The 14378-nt window shown below is 36.8% G+C and overlaps 2 protein-coding genes across 2 annotated transcripts; one reads left to right on the plus strand and one right to left on the minus strand.

The window, feature by feature from the left end:
* Nucleotides 1–3277: 3277 nt before the first annotated feature.
* On the minus strand, nt 3278–6805 carry crabp2b (cellular retinoic acid binding protein 2, b). The gene is made up of 4 exons (XM_079592021.1): nt 6366–6805; nt 5119–5297; nt 4519–4635; nt 3278–4179 (listed from the first exon to the last, which is right to left on the minus strand). Exons 1-4 carry the CDS (start codon nt 6508–6510, stop codon nt 4129–4131), a joined length of 492 nt encoding a protein of 163 aa, XP_079448147.1. The 5' UTR covers nt 6511–6805; the 3' UTR covers nt 3278–4128.
* A 2390-nt stretch (nt 6806–9195) lies between these two features.
* On the plus strand, nt 9196–10936 carry mrps21 (mitochondrial ribosomal protein S21). Its single transcript, XM_079590794.1, has 2 exons — nt 9196–9329; nt 10537–10936. Exons 1-2 carry the CDS (start codon nt 9247–9249, stop codon nt 10715–10717), a joined length of 264 nt encoding a protein of 87 aa, XP_079446920.1. The 5' UTR covers nt 9196–9246; the 3' UTR covers nt 10718–10936.
* Nucleotides 10937–14378: the final 3442 nt, after the last annotated feature.

A 14378-nucleotide genomic window follows, 5' to 3' on the forward strand; every position in this document is an offset into this window, starting at 1 on the left:
CACCACAATGGGCTTAAACCGCACAAGGCCAGAGTTAAATACACGGCGAAGACTTGACGACCTTGTTCTAGAGTGCTTGTAAAATGAATCTGGTTAACGAGGTGCGCAGTGGACATGCCAGAGTTGCAGCGGATGTGGATCCGTGTCTGAAAGTATTTTGGCATTCTCTTGAAATTTTAAACTGAGTCAAGAACTCCAGACAGACAGATGGAACCAATAAAAGTTAATGCTGAATTCTGAAGAAAATGTTAGCGTCGCTTGTGCAAAACTTGCTGCCACAATAATAGGGTGCTGTGGGTGTTTACTAGGGTGTTGCTAGGTGGTTGTGAGGGTGTTCTGGGTGGTAGGCCATTGGTAGGTGGTTACTAGGGAGTTCTGGGTAGTTGCTAAGGGTATTGTTTTGGGGTTTCTGAAAGGTTGCTATGGTTTTGCTAGGTGGCTACTGAGAGTTATGGGTGGTCGCTAGGGAATTGCTAGCTGGTTGTTACTATATGGTTTGCTATATGGTTATGAGGTCTTGGGTGGTAGCTTGGGGTTCAATGTGTTTCATTGCTTGCTGGTTGTTAGGGGGTTATGGATGGTTGCTGGGGCATTGCAAGTTGGTTGTTATGGCATTCTGGGTATTTTCTAGGTGGCTGCTACTGTATAGGGGACTCTTATGAGGTCTCTGATGGGTTTCTAAAGCACTGCTAGTGGTTGCTGGGTTGTTGCTAGTGTATTGTTGGGTGGTTGCTGGGTTGTTTGTTAGTGTATTGTTAGGTGGTTGCTGGGTTGTTGCTAGAGTATTGTTAGCTGGTTGCTGGGTTGTTGCTATAGTGTATTGTTAGGTGGTTGCTGGGTTGTTGCTAGAGTATTGTTAGGTGGTTGCTGGGTTGTTGCTAGTGTATTGTTAGGTGATTGCAGGGTTGTTGCTAGAGTATTGTTAGGTGGTTGCTGGGTTGTTGCTAGTGTATTGTTAGGTGATTGCAGGGTTGTTGCTAGTGTATTGTTAGGTGATGGCAGGGTTGTTGCTAGAGTATTGTTAGGTGGTTGCTGCACTCTAAAAAATGCTGGGTTGTTTCAACCCAATTTTGGGTAAAATATGGACAAACCCAGCCGTTGGGTTACATTTTTACATTGCATTTTTAACCCAACATTTGAGTTTGTCCATATTTTACCCAAAATTGGGTTGAAACAACCCAGCATTTTTTAGAGTGTGGGTTGTTGCTAGTGTATTGTTAGGTGATGGCAGGGTTGTTGCTAGAGTATTGTTAGGTGGTTGCTGGGTTGTTGCTATAGTGTATTGTTAGGTGGTTGCTGGGTTGTTGCTAGTGTATTGTTAGGTGATTGCAGGGTTGTTGCTATAGTATTGTTAGGTGGTTGCTGGGTTGTTTGCTAATGTATTGTTGGGTGGTTGCTGGGTTGTTTGCTAGTGTATCGTTAGGTGGTTGCTGGGTTGTTGCTAGTGTATTGTTGGGTGGTTGCTGGGTTGTTTGCTAGTGTATTGTTAGGTGGTTGCTGGGTTGTTGCTATAGTGTATTGTTATGTGATTGCATGGTTGTTGCTAGAGTATTGTTAGGTGGTTGCTGGGTTGTTTGCTAGTGTATTGTTAGGTGGTTGCTGGGTTGTTTGCTAGTGTATTGTTAGGTGGTTGCTGGGTTGTTGCTATAGTGTATTGTTAGGTGATTGCAGGGTTGTTGCTAGTGTATTGTTAGGTGGTTGCTGGGTTGTTGCTAGTGTATTGTTGGGTGGTTGCTGGGTTGTTTGCTAGTGTATTGTTAGGTGGTTGCTGGGTTGTTGCCATAGAGTATTGTTAGGTGGTTGCTGGGTTGTTGCTATAGAGTATTGTTAGGTGGTTGCTGGGTTGTTTGCTAGTGTATTGTTAGGTTGTTGCTGGGTTGTTGCTAGTGTATTGTTGGGTGGTTGCTGGGTTGTTTGCTAGTGTATTGTTAGGTGGTTGCTAGGTTGTTGCTAGAGTATTGTTAGGTGGTTGCTGGGTTGTTGCTATAGTGTATTGTTAGGTGGTTGCTGGGTTGTTGCAAGAGTATTGTTAGGTGGTTGCTGGGTTGTTGCTAGTGTATTGTTAGGTGATTGCAGGGTTGTTGCTAGAGTATTGTTAGGTGGTTGCTGGGTTGTTGCAAGAGTATTGTTAGGTGGTTGCTGGGTTGTTGCTAGTGTATTGTTAGGTGGTTGCTGGGTTGTTGCTAGTGTATTGTTAGGTGATTGCAGGGTTGTTGCTAGAGTATAGTTAGGTGGTTGCTGGGTTGTTGCTAGTGTATTGTTAGGTGATTGCAGGGTTGTTGCTAGTGTATTGTTAGGTGGTTGCTGGGTTGTTGCTATAGTGTATTGTTAGGTGGTTGCTGGGTTGTTGCTAGTGTATTGTTAGGTGGTTGCTGGGTTGTTGCTAGAGTATAGTTAGGTGGTTGCTAGGTTGTTGCTAGTGTATTGTTAGGTGATGGCAGGGTTGTTGCTAGAGTATTGTTAGGTGGTTGCTGGGTTGTTGCTATAGTGTATTGTTAGGTGGTTGCTGGGTTGTTGCTAGTGTATTGTTAGGTGGTTGCTGGGTTGTTGCTATAGTGTATTGTTAGGTGGTTGCTGGGTTGCTAGTGTATTGTTAGGTGATTGCAGGATTGTTGCTAGTGTATTTTAAGTGCTTGCTGGGCCATTTCTATGTGCTTGTTAGGTGGTTGCAAGGGCTAGGTGGTTGTTTTCTGAGTGGTTGGTACTGTATGCCATTTTAAGATGGTTGATAGGGAGTTCTGGGTGGTTGCTAAATCATTGCTAGATGGTTGTTGGGTGTTTGCTGGAGTACTATGTGGTTGCTAGGCCCTTTGTTAGGTGGTTGTTAGGGTGTTTTGGATGGTTTCTAGAGGGTTCTATACGTGGTTGCTAGGTGGTAAGTATAAAAACTAGTAATAGATTCACTATTATTTGTACCACCTAGCAAACTCCACAAAAATATAGTCACTGCATCTGATTTTGTTAAGAAGATCTTATATGAACTTTCTCAACCTCTTCCAGAAAGTGTGTAAACTTAATGGTAACCTCTGCACACTGCAGCGTACATAAACTTAGTGGGTTATATGAGCTTAAAACTCTTAACAGGACCACTGAGAATCGTAGAACACACATACTGAAATCATGTGCAATCTTGAATAAGTCCACTGTGAGCTCTGTTGTCTGGGAACCTGGAAAATTCATCATTGGCAGCCGACTGGAAAAACACAGCAGTCTTTGAACTGCTGAATAAATGTGTGTCTGTGGCAGAATGGAATAGAGAGTTTAAAGTACATCAGAAACTTTTTGCATAATTTATTCATACTTTTATTTTATTTTATTAAACTTCCAGATGCATGTGCCCTAGATTTAGAATAAAGCAACAGTTTGTATCATGGATCTGGCTGCAGAAAGACACAAAAAAAGAGAGGAATGAGAGCCATTCTCACTGACCTCATGCAGTAACTAGCTGCAGATGGGAGAGAGAGCAGAGGGAATATAACCTTCAAAATATGAAATCATTTTTCTTTTCTACGTTTACTCACTCTCTCCGTACCTCTCCCTCATTCCCCCTTTACTCTTTGCCAGGAAATAATTCAACAATTGATGTACACACTCGTGAAATACAAATTTATAGTGTTGTTCAAACCAGCGAGTGGTTGGATCAGGAGACAGAAAGCAAGAACAGACACAAAGGGCACTTTGAAGAGAAGGAATGAGGCAGAAAATAAGTGGGAAAGTGCAACCAAGGTCAGTGTCAAAGAGATTTATATATCCAGGCAAGATGATAACAGTGAAGTAGTCATGGGATTTTGGGGGGTTTATTTGTATAAAGGTTTATTGCCAAAAACAGTTTTCATTGATAAGCCACATTGTGGCATATACATGAAACTGCAACATAAAATGCACAAACAACAACAATAAATACACTTTTCAGATAATGCATCAAAAAGAACAATGCAAACTCACGACTATCTTTATACAAGTACCGCCTCTCACCCTTCAAACATCTCTCCTTCTCTGATACACAAACTTAGCACATGTCAAACATATAAAAAGTGGAAGGAACAGGCTATTTGTACAATGATAAACTAGTATTTTAGCACACTGTGGACATAGTTGAGATGGAATGAACTGAGGTCTAAGTATCCTTCAGTCTCGTTCATACACACGGGTGCAGACAACATCTCCGGCTCTCATGGTCTGGAAAATAAACATCAGAAACCACCATCCAACTGTTTAAACAATTTAAGATTCATATCCGATGGGACATATCAACACATGTTAAATATTCACATATCGAATTAGATCTTGTTCTCTGAATTCAAAGCATTGAGAGGCCTGTTTACTAAGTGGGCTTAAAAGGGAGCTGTGTGACTTCTAATCTACTCACCATCAATATAATGAGAATAAATTAACAAGATTATCACTGTAAGGTGTTGAGCATTTTAAGATGCTCATTAGAGTAGGCTGGTTGTAGTCTATATGCTACTGGCATAATTCAGATGAATATATTCAAATAGCATATAAGTGTGTACTTACGAGAATCATCTGGCCATCATTGGTCAGTTCACGTGTCCATGATGTTTCAGGCCCCTCCCCCTTCTGCAGTGTCTGCTCACACGTGATTTTACTGTCTGTCTCCCATTTGGGAAAACTCTTGAGGGGAAATTAAAATAGTTAGAAAACAACACAGAGCTGGGATATTAATTTATAATTTTCTTTATAGACGCATTAAAGGATTGTTTGCTGAAAACATGCATCAAAGTTTTTGTGTGTATAGATAAAAGTGAACTTTTCACCATCAAATAAAGTTAGCATATATTTAGTGTTAGTGTTATTTAGTGAGTTCAGTGTTAGAAAATCTAAATAATTATATAGTTTGTAATATTTATTGATATTGTTTTCTAATAGTAAACTTTATATATGATAATAAATATTATAATACATTTCTGTTTTATGTAACATGCGTGTGTGTGTGTGTGTGTGTGTGTGTGTGTGTGTGTGTGTGTGTGTGTGTGTGTGTGTGTGTGTGTGTGTGTGTGTGTGTGTGTGTGTAGCAATTTACAGAGAGAAAAATATGATGTGCTAAGATGTATGAAATGATGGATTGATAGAGAGATGATGGATGGGTGGTATTACTGTGCATGGGCGTCCATCCACCGTAGCCTCGTTGAAGGACTCGCCCACCGTGAAGGACACGTGAGTGGTCCGCACGCTAGTGGAAGTCTGAATGGAGAGGCTTTCCCCTTGCTGTGTAATCTCAACAGCTGGTTTGGAGGCTGCTGCAACTGCAATCTTCCTCAGAAAGACATTCACGCCTGTAGAACACACCCGCAAACGTAACTAAGAAATTAAAAGGCCATTTATCATGATCAGAAATCAAAGCCATTTTTCCTACGCCCAATTTCCTGTGTTTAATGAGCATGTCCAACTTCCACGGGAATGTTTTACGATTTAAACAGCGGTTGCATTTATGCAATTACAATTTTGCGCCCCATCTTAAAGTTTACACCAAGGAAATATTTGTTTGAGTCACGACAGTGAATTCATTATATTTGCTTTAGGGGCAACCTTATACTTAGTCTGATTGAACTTCCTCTGGCGTGAATAATTGGGGTCGAGGGACGGTGTGTCTGCAGAGCCAAACGGCTGGCCGAGGGGCCCCGTGTCAGGGTTTGTGAGGCTAATCACAATCCCATGAGGAAGTGAAGCATAGCATTGCTCCATGCAGCTTTCCATTGATTGTGCTTATGCTCAAACTGAGTCTCAGAATATATATATATTATAATTTTTTGTAACACTTTAAACATTCTACTATCTATACGTAACTTTGCAACTTTTCTGATAACACTTTATTTTGATGGTCCCCCAACAGACATTTTACTGACTATATAACTTCGCTAGTACATGTCAGCTTATGCTACTAATCCCTAACACCTAACCGTCTACTACAGTCTATAATACTCTAGTGAGGGTTAGTTGACATGTAGTTGCAAACTTATAGAATTTTTAAAGTGGACCATCGAAATTGCTTTTTTTGGTTAAATTTATAGCAAACAACAAAATTATAACAAAATTGCTCATTTTATATTGTACTTTTTTTTTAAAGTAAGTAATAATATTGTTTAAAAGTAAGTAATAATAACAAATATATACCACTTATCCCAGCACTTTTTCTTACTTTTAATGAGACTTTTTTTTTACAAGGCAGTTACAACAATATATATTTTACTTTTTAGCCTCACAACGTATATCAAATAAAAAAAACGGCACGAATACAAAGATCAAACGTGTTTTAAACTTTAAAAATTGGAATGATTTCTCCTTTTAATAATCTCTGACATGTTCTTTTGTTTTATGATAATAAAAAATCTTTAAAAACTCACCAAGAGCTTTCAAAAGCTCCTCGAAGTTTTCTGAACTTTTCATTTTCCAGGATCCAGAAAAGTCAGCAAGCGTTCGCTCCATGTTTGATTCCATGTTTCTTCTTTCAAACCGTTGTTTTGGATGGCTGTTCTCTTCTCCTCTCATCTGCCGGCGTTCAGCAGTCTTTCACTCTCTCAGATCAGCCTGTAAATGTGCGCTGAGTTCTCGACCAATCCGGAGCGTTTGCGCCTGTGCGGCGTTTCATTGGGCGGCCACTGCTCGCGCACAGCGAGCGTGCTTCCAGTAAAGATCCAACTAGACCCCTATTTGCCCCACCATTTCCCTTGAGCGATCGGGTATTACTGCTAATTCCCTCAATTACATCCTAATACGCGTTATTTGTCATTAGCAGGCGCTTTTATCCAAAGCATCTTGCAGCATGCTTATTACTACAAGACCAGACTCCTCCTTTCTCGTGGATAACGCCTCCAATAACTTGTTTAAAATAATATATTAGGCCTATATTAGATTGAACTTATTAACATTTAGTTATTATCTACTGAATTCCATTATGTTTAGGGTTTTTTGTCAAGCAAGGACTTTTTGTTTAAAAGTTGAAATGGTGTAAAATACATGGAAACCCCCATATTCAGATCCCTTTCCCTCATATAAACATGCCAACAAAGACATCTCATGCTGAGCTTTGTTAGTATTCAAACCACAAACAGTCAGCCATTGTCAGTCAATCATATCACAGCTTCGAATCTGGGCTCTCTTCTGTTCTGTCTCTTGCGGAGCGCTTCTGTGGACTCCTCTGTGTCTGTGGCCTAACAAGACTCTGGTTTTGAATTTGCATTTAGACTTGGCTCTAAAGTTTTGAGGGACTTTGTATTTACAAATAAATTTAAATAAACCACTACACTATAACAATATTCATTCAAATAATAGTAAATAATATTCATAATAGTAAAGTATAAAGTAACATTTCTGTTTGATTACATTAGATTTGCCCTTTCTACAAGTTAAAGGGATAGTTCACCCAAAAATGAAAATTTGTCAAAATTAGTCAAGTCATATGACATTCTTCTTTCTTACGAATACAATCGGTGTTATTAAAAAATTTCCTGGTTCTTCCAAGCTTTATAATGGCAGTGAATGTCCGTTTCTGTTTTGAAGTCCATAAAAGTGCATCTATCCATCATAAAAGTGCTCCACACGGCTCCGGGGGGTTAATAAAGGCCTTCTGAAGTGAAGCGATGCGTTTGTGTAAGAAAAATATGAATATTTAACATAGTTCTTTTAAAATAGTTTGATCATTCTACACAAGGCCATGTTACATACATATTATTTCAATCAGAGCTTTAATATTATCATTATTTTTCATGCTTATCCACATGTATTTTGCCATCGGCTCAGAATAACCTTAATAAATGGTGAAGGATCATCATTAGTTTTCTTTAATCAGTTCCATTCACTCTCTCTTTCTCTCGCTTTGCTCTAATCTGCTTTACTTCATTTCGTTCTGTTCCTTTTGTGCGCGTCTCCACATTCCTCATGCGAATGCCGTGAAAGAAGCAGCGAGGACACGAGAAGCAAATGGAGTGTTTGAGTGGCCAAAAGGGAGCCAGGGAGGAGAGAAAGAATGAGGCCATGTAAACTGAGACCACATCCTCTTCTCCAAATGCTCGGAGGTAATTACCAGTCGATTCCTTAGTTTCTCCCCACCCGTCTCTTTTCTCTCCCTTTTACCCCCTGATCCCACCCCCCTACCAAGAACATTTCAACAAGTCTGGATAAGAAATGATATCCCTGGAAATGGAACAGAGGAAAAGCGGAGGGGGAAAACGAGTGAGAGAGAAAGAAGGAAACTGTATATTTTCAGCCAGAATGGAGACGGTGGCAAAAGTTCAAGCTGTTTTCTTGCTCTCACTTTGAATGCTTCCCCTAAAAGCGCATCAGCAAGTCTTTCTTTGAAGTGGTCGAGTCTATAAAGCTACTTGAATTTGAATGAGAAAACAATCCTGATTCAACACTCACCTACTACTGACCCCATTATTCGGGAGACGGTGAGGAATTCATGCATGAAAGAGAAAGACAGCGAAAGGAGGGGGAATTTTTCAACATAAAAAGTCAATTAGCCTATTGGGAGACTAGTGAGCAGTTTGTGATAACAATCACTGATGACCTAAGTCCATGTGAAGAGGCTTTCGTTTAATAGGAGCAAAATGGACCTAAAAAATATAATAGACCAGGCTTAGTTATAACTAATAACTAATAATTGTATACAATTCTGCATGCTATGTCTTTAACGGTAGGCCTAACTTATAAAATAAAGAGAAAAAACAGCATTTAATTATTATAAATATTTCAGGTGTATCCTAATTTTTCCTCTAATCAACAAAAATGCATTCCTGAGAATATTGTTGTAAAAAGTAGCTAGGTTTTTGCTGTGTCTTTAATTTAAATGTTAATCCTGTTAGTCATCCTCAAGGTGAAATTTTACATAAAGTGTTGTAAAACTTTAAAAAGATGCTTAAAAATATCAAAATTAACATCAAGTCTGTCCCTCGTGTAATCTCACTGAGGTGAGGATTGGTTAGCTCTTTATTTCCATCCTGTTAGGTTCCGTCCTGTTTTGTAAATGAAGCTATAATCAATTGATAAAAGTTGTAAAAGTCTATCAAATTAATACATTTACCTGAATTAATTTATCTTTTGTGTGACTGAGTCTTAACCGTTGAAACCATAGGGCTTGAAACACATCTAGTTCATGAATCGCAACGGTTGATTTTTGGAAATCCATTTGGCGCCACCTAGAGTTCGCGCGATCACGTCCAGGAACTGTCTGCTCAAACGATCGCATTTCCACACGAGCACAATTGACGGTAACACGGAGGAAACATGGCGAACCACCTTCGCTTCGTCGCTCGGACTGTCATGGTCCAGAACGGCAATGTCGATGCAGCATATGGGGCTCTGAGCAGGTATTTATCGGATTTCGAGTGATTTTGAGATCTATATAATTAAGAAATGTCGTTATAAATCTATTAACTTATGTAACCCTATCTAATAACATGTTACACGACACGTCAAGTGATGTAAACCTACCGCTACTGAACTGTTCTTCTCAGTACCTTAGGTCATTTATGCAACTATCATGAATTAATGCACTGCTGAACCTTGCAGAAAGCCCTCACTCAAGACTTTGAACGAACCAATATATACAAAATAGATTTAGTTGATTTTCCTGATAAAACATAATAACATACATGGTTAAAGAACATTAGTATGTTAAACAATGATTGACAGGTCATTAGTCCAGGGTGTTATTTTAGGATTATAGTTTGTATTAATTTAGCTTTTTTATTTTATTTTTTATATATATTTTTTGTATTACTATTTGTATTAATTAAGGTTTAAATCATTTTTGTTTCAGTTTTAGTTCGTTCAAATCTAGTTTTTTATTATTTCCAGTTAGTGATATTCACGCTTCAACTTAAGTTAAACTTATTTCAGTAATGCAAAGTGATTTATAATTTTTTATTTTTTTTCTGCTTTTTCAATTAATAAAATTGTTTTTAATAGTTTCACTTAACGTTAACGATAATAACCCTGGTTGCCTGACCTTGTAATTAGCTAAAAAAAAAAAAAATCATCGGAATAATGTCTTAAATAATTTCTTTTAAAAATTTTGGTGTGCTTTGTTAGCATGACAAAACTGCATTTGTATTGTCAAAGTGTTTGCAGAGTAGCATGTGCTCTGATGAGAAAATATGCAATGTCAAATATATTAAAAAATATATATAAAATGGTATATAATATAAAATAATGAAATAGGAATATTAAAATATCTGTAATGCACAAATGAGGTGAAACAAAATTATAGAAATTGTCAGTAGATTAAATTAAATAAACTCAATGAAAAATAGCAAGTTAGATGCATTATTGCAGAAGTTTCTTTAGGGGGTGCAGTTGAGTTATAGTCATGCAATCTCGGCTTGAACATATAATCAAAACACTGATTATATCAAAAATCTTACCTTGAATCGTTTTTATAATCTTACTTTCGCAACGCCTAAGCTTGGATTTGGTTTGAAAGGTTGCCTTGTTTTCAGCCATTTAACCAAATAATTCATTAGGCTATTTCATGTTTACAAATATTGTTGTCATGTGCTCTTTTTTTCTCTGCAGATTGCTGTCCTCAGATGGAATAATTGAGTCTGTGAAACGTAGAAGATACTATGAGAAACCCTGTCGTGAGCGACAGAGGAAGAGCTACAACAACTGTAAGAGAATCTACAACACTGAGATGGCCCGCAAGATATCTTTCGTAGCAAGGTCGCAAAGACAAGATCCATGGCTTGGATGTTAAGATGACATAAACTGACTGTTCATGTTGACCACCAGATGAGTACTCAGGAGCACCTTTGGTGTTTTACAAATATGAAGATCCACGGGAACATTTTAACACGTATACCATCAAAAGTTCATTGCAGGACTGTGTTCTCTCATCACCATTTCCATCGTGTGTTGTGATATTGTAGACTATAAACCATTGTATGTTTTTGTTAATAAAAAAGTTCTTAAATCATAGGAGCTTGTCATTTTTATTAAACATTAACAATAAATGCATAGTGTTTTATTGAATGTAAAAAAGTTTATTTTCAATGCTAGCAATTAAAATGTGCACATTGTGCAGTGTTTAAAGTAGCACACCAATTCAAACAACTGCTAAATGAAGTGGGAACAGTTTAGTCACTCATTAATCTTATCTTTTCTCCATGCTAACAATTTGAAAATGCAAAAGGTCTGGTAAAACCTGAGACCTGTCAGTGATTATTTTAAGTACCTACAAATTTTGTTGATGTAGTCTGTCTACATTTTTAAAAGACTGCTTAAATATTGGGGAAGTGTTGCTAAACTCTATTGTCTGGTAAAGTGGAATAACCAGGGGCTTTAAAAAAAGAGACTAAACCAGACTTTGTCAAAAAAATAAATAAATACTATGTGACATGAATGACAAGCCCTTGAGCAAACATCAGTGAAATGTATGGCTCGGGTGGTGAATGCGACCTGCTTTGACTGGAAGTCATTTTCAAAAATCACGGTGTGACCGAACCTGGTGACTTTAGTGCAACCTTTAAAAGATACATCTTCTTTTACTTGGGAAAATGGGTTATATCTGTAAGGGATAATCCACGGAGGCCTATTGCATTCATGGCCTGCAACTCCTTTTTTAACACACCTGCCAATAGCCGGTAACTTCTGAAAATGTACCGGTCATGAAACAGATTAATCCTTATTAAAGTTACAAAAGTGATTCAGTCAAGCACAATGAGGGATTGTTCTTTGTCTTTTGTAGTTTGATAAACATTAAAAACATCAGCAGGAATATTAGACCACTCTCACTTTAAGAAAAGCAAGGCATTTTGACATAATTTAGTTTGAACATGTCTGTTCAAGTGCAAGAAGACGTGAAAGAGAGCTTAAGTCAATATCGGCGCTGTTTTCCTCAAGTAACATTCCCTTTTTTCTTGAGCTTGAATATTTAAATTGGCAAGGCTAAACTTTTGTGACGAGGCAGCACTGTCAGTCCCAAGCGTTGTTCACGTTCATGTTCTCACAATTTTGCATTGTTAGAATTAATAAAAATGTTACCAACTCAACTGTTAACTGGCGATTGACATCATCATGCACGACGTGGATGCAAAGTATTATTGTGCACAGCGCAATCTCTGATCTTCGTGAGACAGTGTGTTTCAATAGCTAAATTCACTCTGTCGGTCCAATTCCAATTATTTGTGTGTATCAGATTGGGCTTTTTTCCACGCTGTCTTCTCCACCAGTTTCAAAACACGTATCCGTTATATTGTCATTTTCTGCACTTTCTTTGCAACAACACAGTGTTGTTTCGCCTTCGACTTTCAGCATGTTTCCTATCAATTTGATCGGATTTCTATCGGATATGTACAAAAATTTGGACTTACAGTCTGAAAGTAGCCAATGTAAACAGCGCATTAATATGGTACTTAAACTGACAGGAATTCATTAAACGGTTTAAATGCACACTTTCCAGCCAATCAGAATCGAGTATTCAGACTTACCATGGTATAAGCATAAAGGTAGGCCTACATATTTACAAAGTTTACTGTTAAATGTAGCAAGTTATATTGTTAAATAGCATTATTATAAAGTTACAATTTCACATTTTTGACAAATCTTTTAACTAGTGGGTTGTTAAATACCACAGCAAGTTTGTATTTGATAACCTTATCGTTTAAGGTCAAGTTAATGGGTAAACTGCCAATTCTCATGCAATGATTCATCTATCACTTAAAATACTTTTATTATCAGAGGAAACTAATTGTTAATAAATTATTCAAATATAAATGAATAACACAATACAACACTATTTTGTTTATATTAAAGCAACCATTGATTTGTGTCAAATAATTCTTCAGTCTGAAATTTGGCCATGCTTCAGTGACCAGACTAAGAAAAAGCTGAACTGGAACTGGAAGAAACTTATAGTAAAAGTGCTCTTTCACTGAGTTCAAGGTCTCTGTGATATATGGGGGATGGGTCTCTCTCTGGATAGACATTGAGTTCAACGTATAGCTGTGGATGGGGCCTCAGCACTAGTTGAAGTGTTGTGTTTTCCATGAAGTCATGTTTGCATTTAAGTCTAACTAGCAAAAAAAATGTAAGATGTGCTACTCCTGTTGCTTCAGAATCTTTGGGGCTAAACAATGTCATTCACAATATCCATTTTTTTTCAGTTGTTTATTTACAGTCAATGTTTAAATGATTTCCTGTTTTTAAACATATTGCATCCAAAAGCTCTGTTTGTTTGATTGGTGTAATTGTGCATGTTGAACTATGCGCTGAAAAAGATCCCAAGCTGTAGTCATGTGACAGCATTCTGCCCCTGGCTTCACATTATTCTTGTTTGTAAACCAGGGGGATGGGCTTCTGGGTCACTGAGTTCAGTTGTGGAGGGAGCCTCTCCTTCTAAAACCTCTTATATACTGTCTATGGCTAAAACACTGTGAAATCAACAATCAACTAGTAAGTGAAAAACAAGGATGAATTGTGTGCAGTAAAGAGGATATAATTTTTATTTATTTATTTATTTAATTTCAGTTTATTATTTTTTAGTTTACTTTTTTTATTATGTCATTTTTTGTTTTCATATAAAAAAAAGAAGAAAAGAAAACAGTCCTTATTTATTTCGTTTTTAAGCAAAATAATCTTAAGATTAACTCTAATAATTGTAACTGATATGTTATTTGTCTCTTTCTGACAAAAAAAGTATACATGCTTCCCATGAACCCATTGCTTCCTCATTACGTCGATTCAATTATAATATAATAACATATAATATAACATAATATATATATTATTTTGCTTAAAAACGAAATAAATTTAAGATTGTTTTCTTTCTTTTTTTTATATGAAAACAAAAAATGACATAATAAAATAAGTAAACTAAAAAATAATAAACTGAAATTAAATAAATACATAAAAATTATTTATTTATTAATAATATATATACTGTAATCAAATATATATATATATACATATATACTGCCGTTCAAAAGTTTTGGATCGTTAAGGTTTTTTATGTTTTTGAAAGAGGTCTCTTATTCTCACCAAGGCTGCATTTATTTGATTAAAAACACACAAAAAACAGTAATATTGTGGAATGTTATAACAATTTAAAATAACTGTTTTCTATTTTTGTATATTTTAAAATGTAATTTATTCCTGTGATGCGAAACTGAATTCTCAGCATCATTACTCCAGTCTTCAGTGATCCTTCAGAAATTATTCTAATATGCTGATTTGCTGCAAGAAACATTTATTATTATTATTATCAATGTTGAAAACAGTTGAGCACAATTTTTTCAGGATTCTTTGATGAATATAAAGTTCAAAAGAACAGCATTTATCTAAAATAGAAAGTTTATGTAACATACAGGCTACTGTTCAAAAATGTGGGTAAACTTTTATTTTTTGGGGGGTCAGGGGGT

This window comes from Phoxinus phoxinus, assembly GCF_949152265.1.
Source record: "Phoxinus phoxinus genome assembly, chromosome: 19".
Taxonomy (NCBI): Eukaryota; Metazoa; Chordata; class Actinopteri; order Cypriniformes; family Leuciscidae; genus Phoxinus; species Phoxinus phoxinus.